This window comes from Crocodylus porosus, unplaced genomic scaffold (assembly GCF_001723895.1).
Source record: "Crocodylus porosus isolate Cpor-Errol unplaced genomic scaffold, CroPor_comp1, whole genome shotgun sequence".
NCBI classification, from domain to species: Eukaryota; Metazoa; Chordata; order Crocodylia; family Crocodylidae; genus Crocodylus; species Crocodylus porosus.
In genome coordinates, this window is record NW_017728931.1 from 79974714 (window position 1) to 79999571 (window position 24858).

Genomic DNA, 24858 nt, shown 5'->3' on the forward strand with positions numbered 1-24858 from the left:
ACTTTAGTTGTTTTTTTTTAATACAGCTTGAAACGCACACTGAAACCTCAGTACTCTGAGAGAGAAATTCAAATGTCCACTCAAAGCTAAACCCTAAATTTAATAAAAGGCATCTTTTGCCTTATACTTGCACAGAGTGCAACAACTACTCAAGTTTGAGTCAAAATTTAGGTTAAATCTTTTTTAAAAACCCTGACAAATGCCTATCTTGCAATATACAATCTGAAATCAAGTTACTGGCACATTTGAAAACAGAAAGGGAATGAAACCAAAAAAAGTTACATTTTCCAATACATTCCACTTATACTTTGAAGATTTTTTTTTTTTTTTAACTTGTCAGAACAGCTTTTCCAAAAGGAGACCAATATTCTTGGCTAATCTTACTGTAAAACTACTTTATTTCTGCTGCTTCTATCATGCACTATATTAAGCCATACTTTAATTCCTTTATTAAAGTGAAGGACAAGAAAGAGCCTTACAATGCTACTTGTCTGTAACTTGTGAAAGCCCACATGCAGGACATCAAACACTTCTGAACAGACTATCTGTCCTTTCACCAACAGCAGATTAATTACAACTGAATACCAAAGAACACTTCAGCAGCAATTGAGGCATCATCAGAAATTAGTAAATTAACAAGATGATAGATCCTGAAAGGGCCCAGAAAATTGCCAGTAATATGAATAATCTGAAGCTAGGTAGGAATTTCACTTCAGATCCAGTTACAGCATGAAATGTATACTGGGGTATACTTCTTTTTGGTGCGAATACGGTCTTTGGAACATTTTCTGCCCTCCTCTCACCCCCCACCTGCATTTTTTTCTTCTTTAAACCAAAACAGATCTGACAGAAATAAACCCAAAATACTGAAGAATCATCTTAATTACAAGGTATTAAACCACTCCAATGAAGAGAGAAATCAGTTAGAAATTACTGCCTTCATACTGGGACCTCAAACTAATTATCTACGTAGACGTGCATCAGAAGTTTATATTTAACTCTTGTATTGAAAATTTTACTTCCATTGCCAGCAATGGAATCTCTATAAGAAAGAAGGAAGGGAAACGACACCCAACAGAAAGCAGTATCTCTTGAGAGAGTTTAGATTTCAAATGATGTAGACTAAAAAAATATCAGTTCCTGCATAAAATTACTTTAATTTTAGTTATGGAATTAAAAAGTTCTTGTTACAGGTTTAAAATTTCTATCCATGTAGACACATTACTTACCTGCTGCCCCTTCCGTATTAGCTACCTGCCATTTAATAGGCATACTGCGGTTATTTCTTCCCCTAAACTTATTACACACAGTAAGTAAACAAAGTTAAAAATTGCATCAGACCTAACATCTATTCACAAAAACAAGAAAACCAGTCATATGATGTCTGATACAACTTTCAGGATACAAAATTTTTGAAGGCAGTCATCACTTTTAAACAGGTTAAACATACATCTGAAATTTTTTTTCAGTAGCAAATAGTTTGACAAACACCAATGATCCCATGCACGAGAACCTGAGGTATACAATTTAAGAAATAAAAATGGACAAAAGCCTGTGGCTAAGTCCAATGGTATCAGCCTTTGTAGGAAAAATCTAGCTTTGTGGTAGGTAACAAAAACATTAAATTTGAATTCTTATTGTAATGCAAAGGTTTTACAATGGCACAGAATATAAACCCCAATTCAGTAAAAGGACACAGCCATGAGCTTATGCAAACAACACATAAGCACATATTTAAATTTCATGGAGTCAATTGGACTCGTTTGTGTGTTTTAAGTGCTTCTGTACAACAGACATGCTTTCCTAACAGTATCTGAGAACTTAACCTCCTAGGGGGATTTTACTCACTGAACTAAAATTCAGTAACAAGCAAAATCAGAATTGTTTGAAAGAGAACCTTTTAAAAGTCAATGAGGTCTTGAAACTTAACTTTAAACAATAAACCCCATTCTGCAAGCAAACTGTTCCAAGTGAAAGCTTCTGAGAATAATCTGTTAAAGCAACCCAGTTTTAGGAAAGTACATCTACCTGTACAAGCCAGCCAAAAGCAAATTGTAAATTTGCTAAGAGTGATTATACCCATCGCCTATTATTGTCTATCATTTTCATACCTCACAACATTTAGAAATAAATTAGGTATTAGAAGTCTGCTTGTCTCCTTTGTTTTTTGTTCTAAATTTCAGAAAGTTTGAATTCTAACCTATAATGTTTTTAGGTAAGTTTGCAAAACCTCATGACTGATTTAATTAGCTTCATTTTGTTTGTTAAGATGGTTCAATATTGTCCATCAGTGAACAAGGGACACACATGTATACCTTCTCCTTTATACAGATGTGTGAGTTAACCTATGAAACCCCAGAGGGTCAAGAAAAATGTCACACCCATTGGAATAGATAGCTAGAAAAAATGGAAACAATTGGTTTCTTCAATCACATTTATCTAATATACACCTATGTACAGACCGTCTCTGGCCTTGGGGAAAAATGGACCACACAAAAGCCTATTAATATAAAACCATAAATAACTGCAGCTGTATTTTCAAAGGGACATTTTGCCAATATTAACAGTTTAAATAAAAATAATGTTAATATCAGTCAAACTATAAACTGTAGGTTTCAATTTAAGTAAAATCAACCTCGGTCCTCCTCCCAAAAAACGATGACAGGCTGTGTGTAACAGAATGACAAACAAACTGCAGTTTTTACAGCTTTATATGCCTTTTAGCAAATTCACAAGCCATCTATGTAAAAATTGCTAGAAAAGCAAAATAGAATTAAAGACCGTCTCATCACCTGTTTTAATATCAAAAATCAAATGTGCGAGTGACATTAGTATGCTTAACTCACTGAATGCAAGATTAGGTTGATCCTTATGCAGAAGTTATTGCAATGCTTTTTGAAGACAGTATAAATGTTTTCATAGTAACATTATCTTTAAATATTGCTGAACACAAGACTTTCCCTGAGGTGTAAACATCAAATAACTTGAACAGCTTTACACATCAGCCCCATTAAACAGTTTATTACAACACTACATCTATTGTAATCAAAATGGTGCCGTGTACAGACATTATCATATGAACATTTTTAACAAGAACAAACTACTATAAAAACAAGCATTTACTTGACTTTTTTTCCAATTGCTTGCACATTATAATTGCCAAATGTATATAACCAGTAATAAAGTTGCAAAAGCTACAAGTTTTAAATCACACAGGTTTCCCTCAAATAAAACAATTAAGCAACATAAAAAAGTAAAAGAGCTACTGGTTACCATGTATGCAGATTTGCTTTATTCAGATCTATTCCTGTTCATTTTATCCATGAATCCTTACAGGCTCAGTTCAATCACAAGAAGCAAACTGCTGGACAAGCATCTTTCCTTGAAGAATGTTTCTTGTCTTGCAAGGTGTTCCTCTTCCTTCAGCTGTAATGTGTCAAAATTTGTGATGTAGATTTTGCTAGTCCCCATAATACACAGAAAAATGTTGGCTTAACTATACATATACAAGTCGTGCATCTACCATAATGTATATCTAACACAAAGAGAAGGTATGGAAGCAGTAGCTACTTGTTTGAAAAATTCTCAGAGAATAATACAGTATTTTTAATATGTTAAATGTACCAGAAAGTTGAAATATAATTTAACAGTTAAACACTGAACCATGAGAAAAAAAATAGCTACTGTTCCTGTGAGTGATGGAATCTATATAGAACATTTCCTAGAATATGCATACTGCAAGAATAAATGAAAATTGCTTAGATGGTATCACCAAACAGATTTGTTATTTACATTTTACCTACCTATTTACAGTAATTCTAAACTAATTAATTTAACAAATTAATAATGAATGTATAATGAAAAGGGCATTTCACAATTTAATTGCATTTAACAGTGCAGTGTCTTGTGCAACTGAGCCTGATGCCTGTATTACAAAATTTGCCAAGTGATAAACCAACACAGGGCTCGAATTAAGAAAGAAACCTCTTTCAAAATTTCAATATAAAAATCCACATTGTACCATTTAAACAACATAGAAGTCAAGTTTCTTCCATTAAAAGGAAAAAAAAAAGAAACCTACTTTCTAATTTGCCTAATTCTTTAAATCAATTAATCTAATAGCTACTGTAGCAGCTCACATAGTACTTGGATGGTATAATTCCATACATAGAAGTTTTATTTGAATGCCATTACGAAACACAACTAGTTAGCTTCATGTCAGCAGTATGTCACAATTTCAACAATCAGCAACTTCATATGAATTTAAATGAAAGCAGCATATTAAATTGGTCATTTCAAAACCAGGCATTTAGAGAAGTAATTTCATGAACACATACCAGTACACAGCTGTCAAGAATTCTTTCACTACTAAGAAGCCTTGAGGCAATTAGGAACCAATGTAAATGTTTACCAAAACTATAATTAACAAGATCTCCTATCTTCCCAATCAATGACTAGCATTGACCTATTTTTAAATATATATATATATATATATACACATATATACACACACACACACACACACACACAAATCAAAAAGTTTATGCTCTAAGAAAGAGTCTGTAACAGAGTTGTCCAAATTTGAACTAGTAACTGGAACTCTTCAAATTCCTGAACTGTGCTATCACGTGGTGAATATACTGACTGCCACCTATCTCTGGGGATCCTCTCCTCTAAAATGGACCAAATTCTCTACAGTTGCTTTTAAAGCTTAACTTGCAAAAACAAAGTGATCACAAAGCATTCCCTGCAGGCGAACACAGGAGTCGGTTTTTCAGAAGAGCATAAAAAAAAAATCATGGATTGTTAGCACATTTAATGTGACAATTAACAGATCCAAGACCACTATAAATCTGATTTACAGTATGAGCATCAAAACATGCAAGGTCTGTGGGATAATTTGTTAAGGTATCTGAGAAAATGCAGAGGTTTCTGTAGAACCTGTGGTACGCTGGGTACAGGATCAACATTTTTAAATTTAGGGCACTACAATATATTAAGACAACCAATATCATACTGAATCTTTGATGGAAAAGCAAAACAAACAACTAACATACCCAAAAATTGACACAAATTTTGTTTAAAAAAATCTTAACATCACCCTCGCAGAGTTTATGGTTCCTAACAGAGAGGATAAGTCGGTGCGAGGATATATATTAACATTTTCAGTATGGTTCCATCAAGCACAAAACGGTTCCATCAAGAGTAAACAACAAGTTTGCATAGTAAAATATTCTCAGTCAATGATGTTTGGTAATACCATTTTTCTGCTGGTTTAAGAATCATCAACAGCTGTCGGTCCCCAGTATGCATTATAGCTATGTAAGCTTGTTACCATAAAGCAAACCGTTTCTCAACATTCCCATTAATAAACCCCAAATTTTCAGATTTTAAAATGTCAGCTGAAGAATAGCCTGCTAATGGTTTAAACTTCTGATCTTGGTCTATGACCCCAACATTCTACAGAAGAATCTCAACACCGTATAAAGAAGGGAGGCTCATTTCTTTATTCTTCTGTAGCTTTGGATATTTTGTTTTTCAAACACACAAGATAACTACAAATTTTATAATTTGGATCAACAGGTCCTTTGGATATTTTTCAAAGTAGCCTGCAGAAGCAGCTTTGCTATTTTTTTAAATAGTCTATATATCTGTATCAGTATTTTAACAGCTAGGATACGAGAGTCTAACAACTCTAGAGCACCAGAAATGTTCCATAGGTATACACCTGTTAAATGATAACAGTACTCTAAACAAATTTAAGGTAATTTCACGGATCAGGTACAGACTCATAATACGCTCACATTTGAAAAAAATGCAAAAAATACAATTTTTTTTGTATCAGATACTAATGGTTCCTTCACATGTACTTCAATAAAATTATGTTTTAAATCTTATTCTATATACAAAGAAAAAAATGTACAGACAAAGGTAAAAGTCTTACAAAAATTCAGTTTCAAGGCTGAAACTCATTCCTCAATTCAACCCAGGATTCAAAATGTAATAGCTGGGATTATAGTTTTTAACAAAACTGAGACAAAATAGGTTGAGAACAAAAGAGCTTCAATCTTGATTCTAAACTGCTTTGCTTTTCTGCACTTAAGTCAGAACACATACATGTAGTTCTGTTTAATATACATGTACACAATCTTTTTTTGCTTTTTTTAACATTTTGGCTGACTTCTAGTACTACTGTACTTACCTTACACCTTTGCTTAATTTTAGTCATATTTTGAAATCAAAACCACACCTAACCCACATAAAAAAAAATTAAGGGAAGAAAATAAAAGTATATTCCCAAATTCTAGATTCATTCATCAGAAAAATTTTGTATTAACCCAGCTTGTCTAATCACTGAAAATGTATGTCTGGTCATATAGCATGTTCAGTAGAGATCTGCATTTTCCAATGTGCCTAACAAATTAGACTTTTAACTCTTTAATATTTTATTCATAATCCAATAGATTTCTTTTACAGAGCATACAACATTTTTATAAAAATTCATTAAAAATCAAATATTCAATACCTCTGAAAAACTAATTTTAGTTTACAAATTATAAAGCTGGGAACCAAATATCTACCATATCAAGATAAAGAAAACACCAAAAGGCAGATCAAGATGCCATAGAGAATAAAAAAGATCTTTTTTCTGAAAAGACAGCTTAGTTTTCAAACCACAGTGAGCAAAAAGGGAGACTGTAGGCTCAATTCATTTCCTCTCTGAATACCATTTCCAACCAACCTTCTGACTGCAGTTTCCTGAGTTTCCAAATGTAAAGTAGCCTGAAAGACTGATTTCTTATGGAACTGCTCTACAACCTAAGCTTCAATCACAGCTGTTGTCTTAAGAATTGAAGGGAAAGTGTTCATGGTATGGAAAAATAATGAACTCTCAAGCCCATGAGCAAAGTTAAAGAAAGAGATACAATATACCTGTAGTATTAACAAATATTGTACAGTTATACAATTAAAGAGGAGTTAATAGGGCTAAATTTTAGTTTATTTTAGGAAAATAGCAAGATACCAATAGCACCAAGATACCAAATAGCACCAAGTCACTATATACTTTACAGCAGAAGCTATTCATTACCATAAAGCATTAAGGCAATACCACTTAATACACTTAGATAATTTTACACAGCAAAAAGTAAAGGCACAAAACAGTGGCACTTTTTTGGGGGGTTGTGGAGGGGTTTTTTTGTTTTGTTTTTTTACACTCTTCATTCAATCAATGCCCAAGAAGTACTGACATCCTTTTATGAGGAACATTAGGATCTACCCAAAAGGCCAAATTATTTAACAATAACAAACAATTTTCAGGAATACAAGGAAAGGAGGAACAAAGTAAGAGTGAACAGTCCATCACAATCACTGTCTTTTTCAGTAGCCATGATTCTCATCACTTTTCCTCAAATACAGCATTTTTGCATAAGAGGCTAATATATGCTGCTAGGAAAAATGGTAGTACTATCCCAGCATTAACTAGCTCTGCAACAATGTCAAGAAGCTGAGTACAGTTAGGCACTGAATAATGCTACCATATAGGTCCACTCAAGGTAAATTGATAGCTACTGGCTTTAATAATAAAATTTTAATTTATAAAATAGGCATTCTTCACTAACTGCAAGTTTAAAAAGTCTTAGTAAGCATTCAACACCCACCCTGTTGCCCAAAAAAAACAAGAACTGCCCTGGTAAAGCTATCTTTATTTTAAATAGACAAAAGCCTGCAATTGTGCTTTAACCACACTAATACTCAAAAATCTTTTATTAAACATGGTCATGAGTACACCTTTTGTGGAGAATATTTAAGAAAGTACAGCAGAAGGATTAAGGATTTTGCTTACAGTGGTTTGAGAACTTGAGAGCAGAGAGCTCAATTCTGAAAACCGAGCAAAAACTATATACATATTGAAAACTACAATATTAGTGCACTCTCCCTTTGTAATCCAGTCCAAACCCAGTTTAATTAGAAAATTATCAGCACCCCAATAACAAAAACAGAAAATAAAAAAACATAACAGTCAATAGTTATAAAAATTCAGACAATAGGATTAAGATTAAGACAGTTTAACAGTTGAAATACATCACTGAAGTACCAGGTAAACTAAAAAACTGTCTTTAAAAAAAAACAAACCCAAGGTGTATGTGGTGGGGGGGGGAAATCAGGTTGATGAAGTTACTGTTCTGTTTGTACATGTTCATTTTTCTGCTACTCTTCCTCTAAGTAAGAGATTCTGATTGACAAAACAGACTTACTGTTTTCTTAAAGGTTACTTAAAAGGCCAGAAAGTTGTACTTTTCTCCCCTTCCCTTCCCTTGAAACTGATTCACCAGTTTTTTGGACTTTTACACTTGTAATTTTACTATTACTTTTAGGATACCAACAGACAGACGTCAAGAAAAACTCAGAATCTGTCCAAGTAAAAACACATACGAGTCTCATGACAACTCAGTTTTGGAACATTAAATGTACAAACAGAAGTGTAAAAATCTGAAATGGTACATCTGACTTTTTCCAGAAAACCTTACAGAACACTAAATTACTTAAATTTAATCCATCTACATATGAATGTAATTAGATACAAATGACAAATGATTAATCAAACAACTGATTAATGTTTCACTATATACAAAAATTTACAATGGACCTTTAAAACCATTCTAAAGTGAGTATGTAACATTTTCGTTATATATGCTCGTAGGGCATTCTGGCACTACTAAGCATACACAGAAAGAGAGAGGAAAATAGATGCCATTCATGCAGGCACACAGATAAGCCCTTTATCTGGTAAAAGACTGTAGGCAAAAGGGAGAAAAATTCCTCTTGGAATTTCTGTTATTTTTAGTAAGCAATTGGGAAACTTTAGATTTTTTTTTTTTTTTTTTTAAAGAAAGTCATGTAAAAAACCCCAAAACAAAAAAAAGTATGAAGACATACATCTTGGTGAAAATGCACACACACACAAGCCAAATTACTAAAGTACTTTACAGAAAACCATAAAAGTTAGGCCCTTTTTTCATAAGACAGTAACAAGACAATGTTTACAACATAGCTGTTAAATACAAACCTCTCATTTACATTCAGGCCACTATGAATTCCCTTTAAATCATATGTTTATTCGTCTCTTGTTGCAAAGGCACTTATCTATACAACTTCTCCAAATCCAAAAGAAAGTCTCAGGACACAAAACACTGACTTGAGGAAGTTGTATATGCAAATTCCACACATACTGAGAGTCGAGTAAACCATACACTTGAACACCAGATTTAAAATTCTGTTAAAAATTTTTTGGTACTCAAATGTAACGGCCGTCCCCCTCAGACACTTTGTTGGGGGGGGTAACGGAGAGAGTGGGAGAAATTATCTATACTTAGCATAGAAGATCCAAAAGAGACACATGGTCTGAATACATGAAAAATTAAATTGGTTAATAAAGCACATAGAAGCACTTAGTCCAAATTATTAACAACTGCTGATGCAATTTACTTGTATACAACAGAGGTAATAAGAAATCTTGGAAATATAACTGTCATTCAGCCCAAACAGGTTACTTCTGACACAGTACTGGCTACATATAATACAAATATGTCTGAAAAACCTCTGATAGCTAGGGAGAATCCATTTTAAAAGAAAGAAACTACATTCAGTGTTGAAAGTTTGAAACTTCTGTTTTGACATTTTATACACAGAAACCAAAATGGCTTTTTCCTGCTTCCCTCCCCACCATTCCAAGAATATTTCTAAATATTTCTAAATGTTTGGTAAGCATCACAGGCATTTTAAAGGATATATTATGATCAACTGAATGTCAATCACATCATACCAATTTTCATTTAACCCACTGATTCTCCTTTGTTGGGGCCACCTTGGGTTAGCCACCAATTATGAACCAAGAACAGTTCATTTTAATACTAATTAATTAGTGTGGTCATTTTGCTCCTTTAGGGTTATGTTTTGCTTCTAGCAGATCTAGGAATTAATTATTTTTCTCTTTAACTCCACCCTTTTCAAAGGCCTTAGAAAGATAATAAATTGTATCACTACTTTTAACTTAAATGTATAATTTATAAGCCATGCTTTGCTTTTTCAACCTTCAAACATATTTATGTTTTGTATTACAACAATATGTATTCTAAGTGAGGTAAAGTTGTAAGATTAGGATTTGGGTTGCTCCTGAAGTGCTCAATGTTCAAGGCCAACCAGGAGAAGCTGACATTACACAATTCCTTTCACTTAAGGTATACTAAGTTTTATACGAATACTAACAGTTTTGTTCTGGTTTTATTAATTTCATTTGAATGAATATTTATGAATAAATGCCACATACAACTATAAAAGCAAAAATTTAAAGGCAAACAAATGAAGAAGTTTCAACAGACATGTTTTCACAGCTTGAGTTTTAATGTCGGTAATATGGAACTGCTCTAAATCAAGGTTAAAGATGAGGAAAAGACTGATTTCTCAATGACACCAAGAGAGACCAATTTCTGTTCTATATCACATAAGGAACAAACAACTTCAATTCAAAATCCTCAGAGTGGTGCACATATGTAAAACTGCTTACATATGGACTGAACATTAACATCCATTTTTCCAGTTAGCAATTGAGGGTTTAGGCAGCTACTCAAAGTACTACTACATAGCTGCTTTCATGTTTAACGTAGAAAGGGACCACAGATGTATACAGAAACACAATTTTCAGTGTATATAAAAACAGCAAAAAAGGAACCCCATTTATACATTAATTCATCAGTCTTTACACGATGACCTGAACCTCTACCAATTATGAAGGACACAAAAAGCCATTCAACTACCATGGGACAGCATCTGGATTTAGTTCAAGGACCAGAGAATACAGGTTGAAATATTAAGAGGTAACATTTTACAAACCAGAACCAAATCTTGCTAGAGTCCTTACTCACGTAAAACTCCAATGAAACCAAGAGAAAACCAGATGTGCAAGAACCCTAACAGGGACCACAGATTTGGCAATAGGCTGGTCACAGTGAAGGGTGAAAGATAGGCTTTAAATGTATGCAAGTGCTCCCCTACATTGAAACAATCACAATTTACTGTTTAAATCTTGAAATATGTGATCAAGAGAAGTGGGTATCTAAACTTCAGCATTTCATTATACCAATAAAAGACTTTTTTCCATTAGGCTGATTTAAGGGCTTTTCAAGAATTTATTTAATCCCCATCCAAAAAGTTGCTAAGATCAATACCACACCACAGAAATTAAACATACATGCAATTAGAAGAAAACACACATACACATACATACACACACACCAAGACAAGATAGTTACCTCTCATTACTTACCGAAGTTTGCCTCAGATGCTACAAGAAGAAAGGATTCAGTACATACTGCTGGAGCATTTAAAATATAGACATTTACCATATAAATAATCCACTGACAAAACTTACTGCTATTAATTAAAGAAACCATTTACTTATAAAGCATGAAACTAATATGCCCACCTTCTTTAACGATGACGATACTCCCGTTCTCTGTCACGCTCTCTGTCGCGATCTCTGTCACGATCACGATGTCTCTCTCGCTCACGGCTTCTTTCCCGGTAATAGTCATCGTGACGATCTCTGCTACGGGACTTGTGACGTCTGCTTTTTTCTCTCGACCTACTGTGGTCCCTCTCCCTTGATCGTTCACGTCTTCTAAAAGAAATTACTTTATTAATTTTTACTCAAAGTACAGAGTCAACACCAATAAACCCAAAGAAAGAAGCATGAGTTTTGTCCATTTAATATAATGTAAGTGACCAAAAAAGAAGGTGGGGGGGAGAGAATATATACCTATTCATTTTCAGATTTCTGTTCAACATCTTTATCAGCGACTTGGAGGCAGGCATGGAAAGCATGCTGTCCAAATTCACTGATGACACAGAGATGTGGGGAGAAGTGGGCACACTGAAGGGGAGGGACAGAATCCAACTAGATCTAGACAGGTTACAGAGGTGGGTGGATGAGAAAGAATGGAAGTCAATGCAGACAAGTGCAAGGTGCTGCACCTGGGGAGGAAGAACCAGCACCATACCTACAGGCTGGGGAAACACCCTTTTCAACAACACAGTGGCTGAAAGGGATCTTGGAGTCATTGTTGACCCCAAGATGGACATGAGCTGCCAATGCAAGGAAGTGGTCAGTAAGGCTAACCACACCTTGTCATGCATCTACAGATGCATCACAAGCAGGTCCAGGGAGGTGATCCTTCCCCTTTATGCAGCGCTGTTCAGGCTGCAGTTGGTGTACTGCATCCAGTTCTGGGCGCCACACTTCAAGAGGGATGTGGCTAACCTTGATAGGGTCCAGAGGAGGGCCACTCGTATGGTCAGGGGCCAGCAGGCCAGGCCCTACCAAGAACTAAATGGCCTGAATCAACTAGCCTATACAACAGAACACTAAGGGGATCTGGTGGCCATCTATAAGCTCACCAGGGGGGACCAGCGGAAAATAAGTGAGGCTCTGTTCTCCCGGGCACCACCTGGGACAACAAGGAATAATGGCTACAAATTGATTGAGAGCAGGTTCAGGCTTGATATCAGGAGGCATTACTTTATGGTTAGTTGCTACCAGGCTCTGGAATGGGCTCCCAAGTGAGGTGGTGCTCTCCCCTACCTCGGGGAGTCTTCAAGAGGAGGTCGGATAGATATCTAGCTGGGGTATTATGATCCCAGCACTCATTCCTACCCAGGGCAGGGGGTCGGACTTGATGATCTGTTCAGGTCCCTTCTGACCCTAAAAACTATGAAACTATTTTGTAAGATATGCTGGTATACCAAGCTTAGAGAAGGTATTGGTTGCTTTCTATCTATTGTACACCACAAAAGCATTTCTCCGTCTTACCACAGGGGTGGCCAACCTGTGGCCACCCACGGCATGGGCAGCGTCTGTGTGGCCCACCGCAGGGAGCAGAAAGCAAAGGTAGGGGATCACTGGCACTTGGGGAGGGCACAGGCTTAATTTGTGGTACACCTGCCAAAAAGCTGCCCACACTGTCCTAACATTTGGGAAGAGTTGTTAGCAGTGCGGACTGAAAGGAAGACAGAAAGAAAAAGACAGAGAGAATCAAATAGACAATAACAAGAAAGCTGCCAGTGAGAATGGAAGTGCTCCATAATCAAGAGCGGCTGCCGCAACAGTGTGATGGCCTTTTTAGGTATATTCTAGGTATCAAAAGTCTGTAGGGACACACTGTTACTAAAATTCAAATAAATAAATAATCAGCAGCAATGTTACAGTACCCAAGCTAAATGAAAGTCAAAATCTTTTTTTAAATTCTGTATATCTGAATTCAAGGCAGTGATTATTAGTCAGGGTTCTGTGGCACCCTGAAATGCTATGAGATTCTTCTAAGGATGCTGTGCAATATTATTACTGTTAGGCGTGCAAATACCTACATTATTCACAGGATAAACCCAGAGATTTCAAATAGCAGCCCACAGCATCATAATTATTCTGAGGTCTTTGCAACAGAACGGTTCTATGTTTTTTGACTAGAAAAAACAGGTGAAAGGTAAGAGCTGGCATTTCCCAAGGGGTGCCTTGAGTCTAAAAAGATTGAGAACTACTGTCTTAAGGAAATATGAACATCCTTGATTTGTAACACAGATGAGCACTGCTAACCAATTTGCTTCACATTTCAGTGTAGGAGTCACCTGCTGGCTAGCCCTGCATTGGAGTACCCTCATGTCCCAACAAGCACCTCTGCAACACATTTGGCATTTAGACACATGACGATTTTCACCATTTAAAGCGGATTTAAAGTCCCCAATTAATGCACATGACTGCCTTTAATGAGCTTTTAAAGTGGCAAAAATCGCCTTAATTAAACCTGGTTGGATGCATTTTAAATGCAAGGTGAAATGGGGTAGTACATGTCAAAACACCTAATTTGCTTTAATTACAGGTGTATTTAAGGGGGGCTTGCTAAGTGGTAACTCCTAATTGCTACCACCAGGTACAGCCAGCAGCCCAGTATCAGTTCAAAACATTCTCCTCTATGTAACTGAAAAAATAAAAAAATAAAAATAAGCATCTTCATCTGTGTTGGTTTTATTTTTTATTTATTCAAAATATACCACTGCGTGGGGAAAAGGGTGAAAAAAGGGGAAACAGGGAACTGATCTCCCCACAGCCGAAAGTGCATTACAGCCAGTGATGCAAATTTTGTTCTGCAGAGCCTGCAAGGCAAGACTTCCACTAGGGGAAGAGACCCTCCCCCATGAGACCCAAAAAAGCTCCCCAAGGGTCCTCTGCAAGCTCCAGGGAGTGGGTAAAAACCTACATGCAACTGGAGGGCGAGTTGACACTTCAGGTAGGGGGAAGGGTCACAACTCTTCCCCACGCCAAAGACCCCCCCTCAAAGTCCCTCCAGAGTCCTGTGCGCACTGTTGGGAGTGGGTCAGACACCCCCTCCCCATCACAGCATGCACAGGAGTGACGCTGTTCAGTTTTGGTTTGGGCATTATTTTTCCTTTTCTCACCCTGCAGAAAGTCAGAGGGGGGAAGCTCTGAAGTAGTGTCATCATCTCATGTTCTACTGAGTCCAGGAGAGAGGCTATTGTCAATGCTGAGGAAAGCTCGCATCTATCGACATAGGTTCTCCCAGAGAGTGGTGGTAGATGGGTTGTTCTCGACCTGGAAGGAGGTGGGCAGTGGGCTGCCACAGGGTTTGGTCCTTGGACTGTTGTTATTTAATATCTTCATCAGCAATTTGGACTGGGGTGCGGAGAACACTCTAATTTCACAGATGATACCAAGTTATGGGGAAAGTTAACACACTGGAGGGCAGGGAGCAGATACAGGCTGATCTGGACAGGTTGGGTCAATGGGCAAAATGAAATAAGATGCAATTCAACAAAGATAAATACAAGGTACTCCACCTAGGGAGGAGGAATCCCCAGCACACCTGTAGGTTGGGGGATGACCTCCCCAGCAGCTGAGAGGGATCTTGGAGTCACAGTTGACTCCGAGATGAACATGAGCCGGCAGTGTAATGAAGCCATCGACAAGGCCAATCGCACCTCGTCATGCATTACGTTACCAGATGTATGACCAACAGATCGAGGGAGGTGATGCTCCCCTTCTATGCAGCATTGGTCAGGCCACAGCTGGAGTACTGTGTCCAGTTTTGGGTGCCGAACTTCAAGAGGGACACGGAGAATGTGGAGAGGGTTCAGAAGAGGACCACCCACATGATTAGTGGCCTCCATGAAAGACCCTACAAGGGGAGGTTGAGGGATCTGGATCTCTTCAGCCTTCACAAGAGACATCTGAGGGGAAACCTCGTAGCTACCTATAAGTTTATCAAGGGAGAACAACAGGCAATGCACTATTTACCAGAGCAGCCTTAGGAGTAACTAGAAATAACGGGTGCAAACTAGTGGAAAGTAGATTCAGGTTAGACATTAGGAAAATATTTTTTTTTTTTTTACAGTAAAGGTAGCCAGAATCTGGAATGGGCTTCCAAGACAGGTGGTACTATCACCTAACTTGGAGGTCTTCAAAAGAAGGTTTGATAGGTCATCTGGCTGGGGTCATCTGACTTTGGTCCTCTTTCCTGCCAGGACACAATGATCCTTTGCGGTCCCTTCGACTCTACAGTCTATCAATCTATGAAACCCACCCCTGCCCCATTGCCCTGACTAAATGTCTAGATTTTTGCTTTGCTCCCCTGGTGAATGGGGAGGGCAGTCAGAGGCAACAGGGAGCACCACATGGGTCTGTGTACACCTCTGCAGCTGCAGGCAGTTATGTCTGTGCTTCCTGACTGCCCTCTCCCTGCTCCCACCAATGAAGCAAAGCAAAATCCAGGACATTTGGTCAGATTTAAAAAACCTGCCAGGACAGAGATGAGAGGGCTCAAAAAGAGGACATGTCTGGGAAAAACCCTACTCTTTGGCATCAGAACTTTGTTTATAGGGCAGATTGAATGAGGCAGTCCTGGTAGACTGGCCATCTACTGCTGATTAGCACCTAGTTAATGCAAAGTAAATAGAAGACAAGACAGGGCTCTCCCTAGTTTCACAGTTACACCCCCACCCCAGCCTGAATTCACCTGCCTCCCCGCCCCTTCTCACTGCAGGGCCAGCTGACACTGGGAGGAGTCACCACACCCCCAAAGACCACCTCAAGCTCTGCCCTTCCATGCACATCTGGGGGAAAGTAGGTTAAACACCCACACCACCTATCGCAGCAAGTGGACGAACCCCTGCCACAACATCCCCCAAAGCCCCCCTAGAACCCAAGCAGCATGTGGACTGTAGGGGGGAGACCTGCCCTCCCCAATCTGCTCCAGTGGTGCAGTCCATACCACCACCCCTGCTCCTTCAGGTGACAGAGCTTGGGCTGGGGCTTGTACCTTGGCTCCACTCCATGCCCCTACCAGCACCAAAGCCCCCCAAAGCCCCTCCTGCTTCACAGGGTCCTGTGCACAAAGGCATCCCCGGTGGAGGGGGGGGGCATGAATAGGGGTGACTACCACAGGCCCCATGCTTTGGGAGGCCCTGCAGAGCTGGGAAGAGCAGCCATGGCAACTCTGTGCCACTGCCGGCTCTGCATCTGGTCGGTTGCTTCCTACCCCTGATACTGACGGCAGTAGCAGCTTCTTTGAGTTCAGGCTATGCAGGATTGGGTCAGGGCCCCGCATGAGCTTATCTGCCCTGGGCCCTACAGCCCATTTGGGTCGGCTCTGCACATGCACACTGGGAGGAAGCAGGTTAAATGCCCGTACTCCCATTAACAGCAAGGGGGAACCTCCCCCCATGACATCTCCCAGAAACGCCCCCCAGACCCTGAGCAACAGCAAGGCCAATGGCATGCTCCATGCTCCTGCCGCTACAGCTATGTCGGCAGTCTCAATCATTTGCTCAGGGTCCTACAGCCCATTTGGGTCGGCTCTGCACATGCACCCAGGGCAGACCACAAAAGGTCATTTTCTCCATGTTGTTCAGGAGAAGGGAAGGTTCTGCACCAGCTAGCATAAGTAGTTATTACTTTATTTTAAAAATACAGTTTAAAAAACAGCACTTGTTGAGCAGCCGAGGGCACCAGCACACACAGCACTATGGTCCTACTTCCCCCACTCACTTTGCAAGGTAGCTAAGAGGTGGTTAGCCAGGTCACTGCAAATGCAGATAGACTACCACTGTGCATTCCCATCATTGTGCTGGGTATCACACAGTCCACTCTCCCTTCCCCGCACGATTCTCCAGTGAGGGTTTCTCTTGGTCCACCTTGTTTCCTTAGGTATAGGTGGTCTAATGGAGGGTTTCCTCCCCTCACTGTGAAGGGGAGCACAAGTGTTTAACACATTTCCCCCCAAATGTGCAAAGGACCCTGAGGGTGGTGGTTTTTTGGGGTCTCTGGTAGGGAGAGCATTGTTCACTGGCCCCCACTGTGCATGGGAACCTGACATGGTCTGATAAGCAGGGTTTGAGGGACTGCAGGGGTCTTGGGGAGGGGGTGAACAGATCCCCCTTTTGGGGGGGGTGCAGTGGCCATCTAGTGACAGTGGGGTGTGGGTGTATTCCCCAGTCTCCGCTCCTGAGTGCAGGGGAACCCAGGGGTGAGCCTACCAGTGTTATGGTAGGTAGGCTGGCTGCAGAGGGTCTCAGGTGAACAGCCCCTTTTTGGGGGTGATCAGCAGGGGTGGAGTGCAGGGTAGGAAAGGGGCTTGTCCACAGACACATTATGGGGTGGTGTGCCAGGTGGCCCTCACTGTATGAACACCCTGTTCCTTGCCTTGGATCTGGGAAGTAGACTGGAGACCAGAGAAGCTCTCTTATATCCCTGGGTACAGAAGTCCCTAGGGATTCTGGACTATGGGGTAGGGGGGCTCTTGCCCCCACATCAGGATCTCCTATGTGCCCTTCCCTTCCAGCACAGCTGTAGATAGGGTCACTGAGATGGCAGAGTAGAGAGCAGGCCATATGCACCCCCTGCCTACATCCATCACTCCCTCCTCTCCCTCCACAGAGGGTGTTGTGAAAATGATAAAGATTGACCAAATGGATTTTTATTCTGTTACTTTACATTTTGTTTACAACAATGGAGATGTCACTCACAACAGTGCAATTAAATTATGCAGTGTCTGGTGCCCCTGCTGCCTACTCCTCAGAACTACAACAAAGCATGAACTTCACATGAAGTCATGGCACATGTATTCATTTTTAAAGAACATTAACCTAAAGCACTAAAGTTAAAGTGCCTTTGTTGCATGTGTATAGAAGCCCATTGAGCTGGGTCAGATCTGCCCCAGATCGGCAGACTGACCCCTGGGCTCCCTGTTGGCCAGGGCTACTCTGACTCAGCTCCAAGTGCTGCAATCCCAGGCAAACATGTAAATGCAGTGCTTGGGAACAAAGATGAGCCCCACTGTTCCCCATCTGTAAAATGATATTAATAAAAACATTCCCCCCCTTTTTGCCTTTTATCTTGCTGGCTTGGACTGCAGCTAACAGATGAAACAGGATAGTTTTACCTTGATCCAGATCCGTAAGACTTGGACTCAATTCCATGAAGGCAATCCTGAAGAGAGCTAATAAGTACTTTACAACGATCATCAGCAGATACTTTGGATTGTTTAATTAAGGAAATTGCAGTTACTAAGGTTTCTATAGCACTTCCATAGTCACCTGCAAAGAAGAACACAGATGGCTATTAGTGAATTAAAATATTTCAAATTGTAATTAAGCCTCCTTATGTAAAATTATTTCCCTTTTGAACAACTGTTCTTTTCTGCCAGAACCAACAAAGCTACTGCTATGGACCAGCTATTAGAACATGGTCTGTAGCTGTTGTCCAGAAGACAAATCACACAAATTTGGAGTGCTGTGCAAATCTAGATATGCACCCAAGCCATCAGCTGTGCCTACTGAAAGGCCAACACTCATTAAAAAATAATAATAATAACAAAGGAGGGGGGGGGGCTCAAGGTGGCCTCAAATCTCCAGGGTCCCAAATAGGAAAATTAGAAATTGCTTACAGTGGGGTAAAATAGGAGGGACGCTAAATAAGATTTACTGACCAGCACTGGCATCTGACACAGCTCTTGAAATGGCACTGCTTGAGATGGCCCTATTTCTATTCATGATTTCTTCAAACTCTGCTTCACTTAAGGGTGTTCTTGCAGCATCCATTTCTCTGCAAGTAATAAAACTAAAGTTTAAAACAGTTAGCTAAAGCTTCTGAAGATAGCATTGCAGTGCTCAACAATTCAAATCTGCAACTTTAAGCAAAGTGACAAACAGGACAGAAAGCAGGCTTGTTTCGTTCATTGGTTTTGAAAGACTGTTTTACAGTATAAAACCTGTAGTCTAAAATATGCAATACTAAGGGTGAAAACCATTTATTTACATTGAATATTTAGAAACACTTGAATACTTTGGGTATCCAAAATGCTTTATAAATATTAGTTAATACACACAACACCCTTAGGACTTAGGTATAAGTTTAATTTTCTGAATGGGAAAATTGAGGCAAGGGGGTCAAGTGACTTGCCCAAAGTTACAGATGGAGTTTATATCAAAACTGGAATTAGAACTCATGAGTTCCTGGCTCCCAGTCTCCTGCTCTGTTTGACCAGGACTTTCACACTGTGAAACAGATAAAGAGCAAATACTGTCTAGCACTATTAACGCTCCATTTTCTGTTCAACATTTCAAGCCTTTACTCCTACTTTTAGTTTTTCTGGTCAAACTCCAGGGCACTCTAACTCACTGTTTTGACATGGTATTTATCCTATGAGGAAAGGATTAAGCTTACACTTCACAAAAATACCCCTCTACAGTGCTAAATGCTGTTAAAATTTTAACAAATGACCCACATCTGGTTTCCAAAAAACGGAAACTAACCTACACAAAATGAAGATAAGCAAGTTTTCCCTCCAATTTTGTAGTTTCCTATTAGCCAGTTTCTGCATTATACAGAAAACCTGGAGGATGGTGTTAATGAGACTGAAAAAAAATGACACTGTTAAACTGGCTCACTGCTGGATAATATTTCTAAAACAGCGTTAGTTTTTCTGGTAGAAAGAAAATGCAGAACGATAAGCAATGCTATCCTCTTAAGTGCAAGAAGTGGAATAAGATCCTATAGCCAGTTTAGCATAAGAGGAAATGTCTAAAAATTCATACCTCCCTGAGTTTTGAGTATTATTTTTCGTGTGCCTCCCATAGAATGGAATATGTAATTTTTCTCTTATGGACATGTTATTTCCAGTGAAACGCCTATGATATATAATTAATGACAATTTAAATAGTTATGGATTGTAGTTTTGACATGATTAATGAAAATACTGGACAGTAAGTGCAGTGGTTCTGCCTTGTTTTCCCCTTCTCCCCCACCACCCAGCAACTTGAGGACAATCTAGCTATTGACTATCAAAAGAGACTGTGTTTTATTAACATTATATTTTAGGCAATTATGTCAAATGCTCTAGTTTTTATACAGTTATTGTAAGAACATTAAATTTATAAATAATGTATTTTACTTTATAATTTGATCAATAAGCTGAAAAACCAGAACCATAATCAACAAAGAGAAAAACAAAATTAATAGTAAAAGGACAGGATGTCTTCCTCATACTGGAAACATCATAATTCATATGATCCATATGGATAAATATATATTATTTTGTGTACTGCCTTTCTTAGGTACTATCCCAAAATATTTCACAGAGCATAAACACAAAAATAGCAGAAAATAAGAAAACAGCAAGAGGAGGGAGAAACAAAAAGGGTACATAAAAAGAAGAGACGTTTCAAATAAGATCTGAAAGATATGAAAGTTGAGACAAAGAGAATCAAGGGAGCTGTTCCAGATGGTATGAGTTGAAGAAAAGACTCTTCTCCCAACTATATAGCAAGGTCAGTACTAGATGAACAGATGGAGCTGGGAGAAAGGTAAAGTCTCAGAAGCTGAAGTAAGTCCATGGAGGTTTTTGATGCAAGGAGACTTTCAATTGAATCTTGAAGTGTGGGGAACAGTGGGGTTGCTTGAGGAGTTCCATATTCTTTTTACTGTCTGTACTTCACAAAACACAGTGCTGTATTTGTAAGAAACAAATTATTTTTTCTCAGGTTAGAGTGTGAAGAACTTGGACACAGGAGGCCATAAGATGACAGCTGTCAAACAGTCAAAAGAAGCAAAGATGAAGATACAGATTTCCTAGCAGTGCAGCTGGGACAGAAGTATGTACTTCAGTCTCTTGCACAGGAAATGATAGGCATATTTGCAGACAAAACATGAGGGAGCAAACAGTCAGTGGCAAAAGCAAGATTATGAATACTGAAGACAAAAAAAAGGAGGAGTCAAAGAGGGAAGAATGGGGAAACTGATACTGCATTTGAAAATACTCCTAAGTCCTAGCAAAACTCTCTGATAGATATTTTGCTGAAGAAAGCAAAAAAGCTGATGCATAAAAGGTAAAAGAATGTGGTGCTTCCTATAAGCAATGTATGTGCCATAAAGCACATGAAACAAAAAGCACTCACCTTCCAGGTGGCCCATAGTCACCTCTGTCATATGGTGGAGGTCGACCATATGGATCTGTTGGTGGTGGACCACGGCTGTCTGAAGTAGGTATACCACTATTGGCAGGTGGGGGGAAGAAAGCTGGATTCACATGTGGTGCAGGTGGGGGACCACTTGGAGGTGGCCCAGTAAGATGTGGAGGAGGAGCAAGTGTCAGGGGTGGCCCAAGAGGACCAGGGGGTCGAGGGGGAAAAGGGCCTGGTGGAGGAGGTGGACCCTGTTGTGGTGGCGGTGGACCTGGAGGTGGGCCATAGCCTGGAACGGGAGGTGGAGGTCCAGGAGGAAGTGGCCCCAGTGGAGGTTGACCAAAGGGTTGTCCAGGAAACAGAACTGGAGGAGGAGGACGGTCACCGCGATTAGGAGGCCCAGCTAATGGAGGAGGAAGAACCTGACCAGGAGGAGGGGGACCTGGAGGGCCTGGTGGACCAGGAGGACCTAGGGGTGGACGCGGTGGATTCTGTCCAGCTGAAAAAAAGGGGGGAAATACAAAGTTATTTCTGTAATTAGAACCATTTAACCAAGACTTCCCTCAATTACCAAAGAGCTTATAGTGTACACGAGCATCATATATTCTCACCTTCAAAAAGGCAAATAAACATCTGGCAAATTTCAGTTACTTGACTACTGACTAATATCTGAAAGGACACCATTAATGTTAAAAAAAGTTACGTTATCATGTGTAAATCTGTCACCTGGTGTTAGCTATAACAGCAAGAAAGTTTGAAATCTTTTCCAGCTCCTGTAAATCAGTGCAGATCTTTCACAGAGAGAAAACACAAAAGTCCTTGAAAAATATGGAAGAGTAATCATAAAACCACAAATACTGGTAGGAAAAATTACTGCTATCTGTAGACAAATTAACTAATTATGTTCTTAAGTTAGTAATATTTCATTCTGACAGTCCCATTTAATTCAGCAGTCACAGACTACTACTTCTGCTACAGAATAATGTTTATAGAGCTTTACACTTGCCCCACAACACACACACAAAGAGCTTGTTTTCACTGCAGTGTTAGCTTAAGATATAACTCCATGCATTACCCTGACCTAATTCCTATCCACCCACAAAAGTATCTAGCTCAAGTTAAGTGGTGCTTTAAACCTGACCTAGCTAATGAATAAGCCAATTAGCTCAAGTTTAAGGGGTATAAGTTAAAACTGTAGGACTGTCAACATTTGAGCTATTATTGTGGTGCTGCTCCCATGTTGTTCTGCAGTATGCACACTGTCACTAGTTAGTCACCATCAAAACAACTTAAGATATGCTTTAGAGAAGTCAAGCCCATACGAAGATAAAAGGCATCTACCTTAAAACCAGTGCAAATACCTCCTGGCATACTAAACACATTTTTCAAAAATTAAAAGTAAAAAAAACTAATCCTTAGTAAATCACAATTATTTATACCCGTCTCAGTGCCTTTGAAACAAGCATTTCATGTCAAGTGATGTATGCTCACCACCAGTGAAGAGGTATAGCATGTTTTTCACTAAAATTCACCGTTCAATATAAAAAGCATCTTGAATCAAATCCCTGGATCTCAATAAAAGTACAGCCCTCTTTCTGAGACCAGCACTGTCACAATGCAAGAAAGAAAAGAAAGCAGCAACCCAGAAATTAAGCTAGTGTTCTGGCATTTTTACCTGGAAAAGGAGGCGGTGGCCCTCCTGGCCCTGCAGGTCCAGGAAATCTGTCCGCACCTGGAATGGCACCTGGAAAACGGCCTCGTCCTCTGTTAGTTGGTGGAAATGCTGCACGTGAACTACCTCCTGGAGGACCAGCTTTACCTTCTCCAGACATCTGACCTGACTGTGTAGCTGCAGTGATGAAGCAAAAATATATTTTTATTACATAACATGAAGCAAGATACACATTTTTCAATTCTTAGTGCTGCCGAGTCCTCTTGGACAGGTTCTAAAACAACGAGCATTAATTCCTTAAGTTAGGTGCACAGATCTCAAAATGTTTTAAAATGTTTACTCCTGTTTTATTGCTAGGAAAAAAAGTTACATAGGGTAAAGTGATTAGTTCTAATTCAATCGGGAAATCAATGGAATAGTTAATAACCACACTCAAATCTCTTAACCCTCTGTACCATGTTCAGCTCACTTGAAGATTCTCAAAATGAAGCCTGTAGAGAAATAAGCGTCTAATAATGTAAGGTGGTTGTTGTTTCTATCTGCTTCTATAACAGATTTTTGGGCCTCCTCCTTTAAGGAAAAAGAGAACACAGAAGCATATCAAAAAGGCCAGGAAACGAGGATCTGGCTCAGACTCCTCTAGAGTTTCCACTGCTAAACAAAAAGGAGGAGGAAGACACCAAAGAACTTTCACTTGTGCTGACAGTTTGAGGCATACGTAGAGGACTAGGCATTTTCATTTAGACTCTATGCTTGGGGGGTTTTTTCTTGCACATAGAATAAGAAGGGAATCCAGGCCCAATATAAGAATAAAAGGTGAGATTAAAAAACTCATTAAAAATACCTACTCATGTCAAAAGTTCCATTTATAAAGTCACATAACAAGCTTACACTTCATATTACAGAGTTTTATTAATCTAAAATGGTTTCCCTCCTGTCAGAGGGAAGGGAGGTAGATTTCATAAGCCACCAAGGGTCACTCACTACTTGAGGATATCCACAGTGTAACTGGGACTAACAGAACTAGACATGGAAGACGGCATGAGACATGCATCGCAGAAACCAACTGGCAGCTTCAGGAATGGTGTCTTAAGGCGGGCTTTGGCTTCCTTGACGACGACCCACACATCACAAGACACGCTCAGGTGGGATGGGCTCCACCTTTCCCCTAAAGGTAAGCATGTGTTCTCTTCTAGGTTGGTGGATCTCCTCTGGCAGGCTTTACACTAGGCTCATCGGAGGAAGGGGAAGATGAGGGCGGAGGAAGCCTTGGACTACTAAACCAAGCAGCACCCACAAGTACAGTCCAGCCTAGACTGACGGGCAGAACATATACACAGGTAAGCAACAGGGGCCAGGGCAATGCTGAGATTAGGGAGCCAGCGCACACATCCTCAGGAGGCCTCAAATGCCTCTACACAAATGCTCTTAGTATGGGAAACAAGCAGGAGGAACTTACCCTCCTGCTAGCTGACACCAACTCAGACATAGTGGGGCTCACTGAAACGTGGTGGGACCCAATGCATGACTGGGCAGTGAATATCAAGGGCTATAGGCTGTACAGGAGGGAGGAAAGGCTGGGGTGTGGCGCTCTACATTAAGGAGGAATACACATCCTCACCAGGTAGCACAGAGTCACAGGAGGGGCACGGAAGTGCTCT

At 39.6% G+C, this 24858-nt stretch overlaps 1 protein-coding gene across 6 annotated transcripts in view; it reads right to left on the minus strand.

The window, feature by feature from the left end:
* Positions 1 to 331: 331 nt before the first annotated feature.
* The window catches only part of CPSF6 (cleavage and polyadenylation specific factor 6), a 30358-nt gene continuing 5831 nt past the window's right edge, over positions 332 to 24858 (minus strand). Inside the window, exons 4-10 of one of the 6 annotated variants that reach the window (XM_019543240.1) lie at positions 23201 to 23374; positions 21520 to 22024; positions 20161 to 20253; positions 19053 to 19168; positions 18507 to 18660; positions 11486 to 11677; positions 332 to 3426 (exon numbers count right to left, since the gene is read on the minus strand). In XM_019543240.1, the coding sequence (XP_019398785.1) occupies positions 11491 to 11677; positions 18507 to 18660; positions 19053 to 19168; positions 20161 to 20253; positions 21520 to 22024; positions 23201 to 23374 (1229 nt within the window). In that variant the 3' untranslated portion in view covers positions 332 to 3426; positions 11486 to 11490. Of the gene's footprint in view, positions 3427 to 10099; positions 11375 to 11485; positions 11681 to 18506; positions 18661 to 19052; positions 19169 to 20160; positions 20254 to 21519; positions 22025 to 23200; positions 23375 to 24858 lie in introns of those variants that run through there. The other 5 variants (XM_019543237.1, XM_019543238.1, XM_019543239.1 and 2 more) reach the window with 5 other exon arrangements.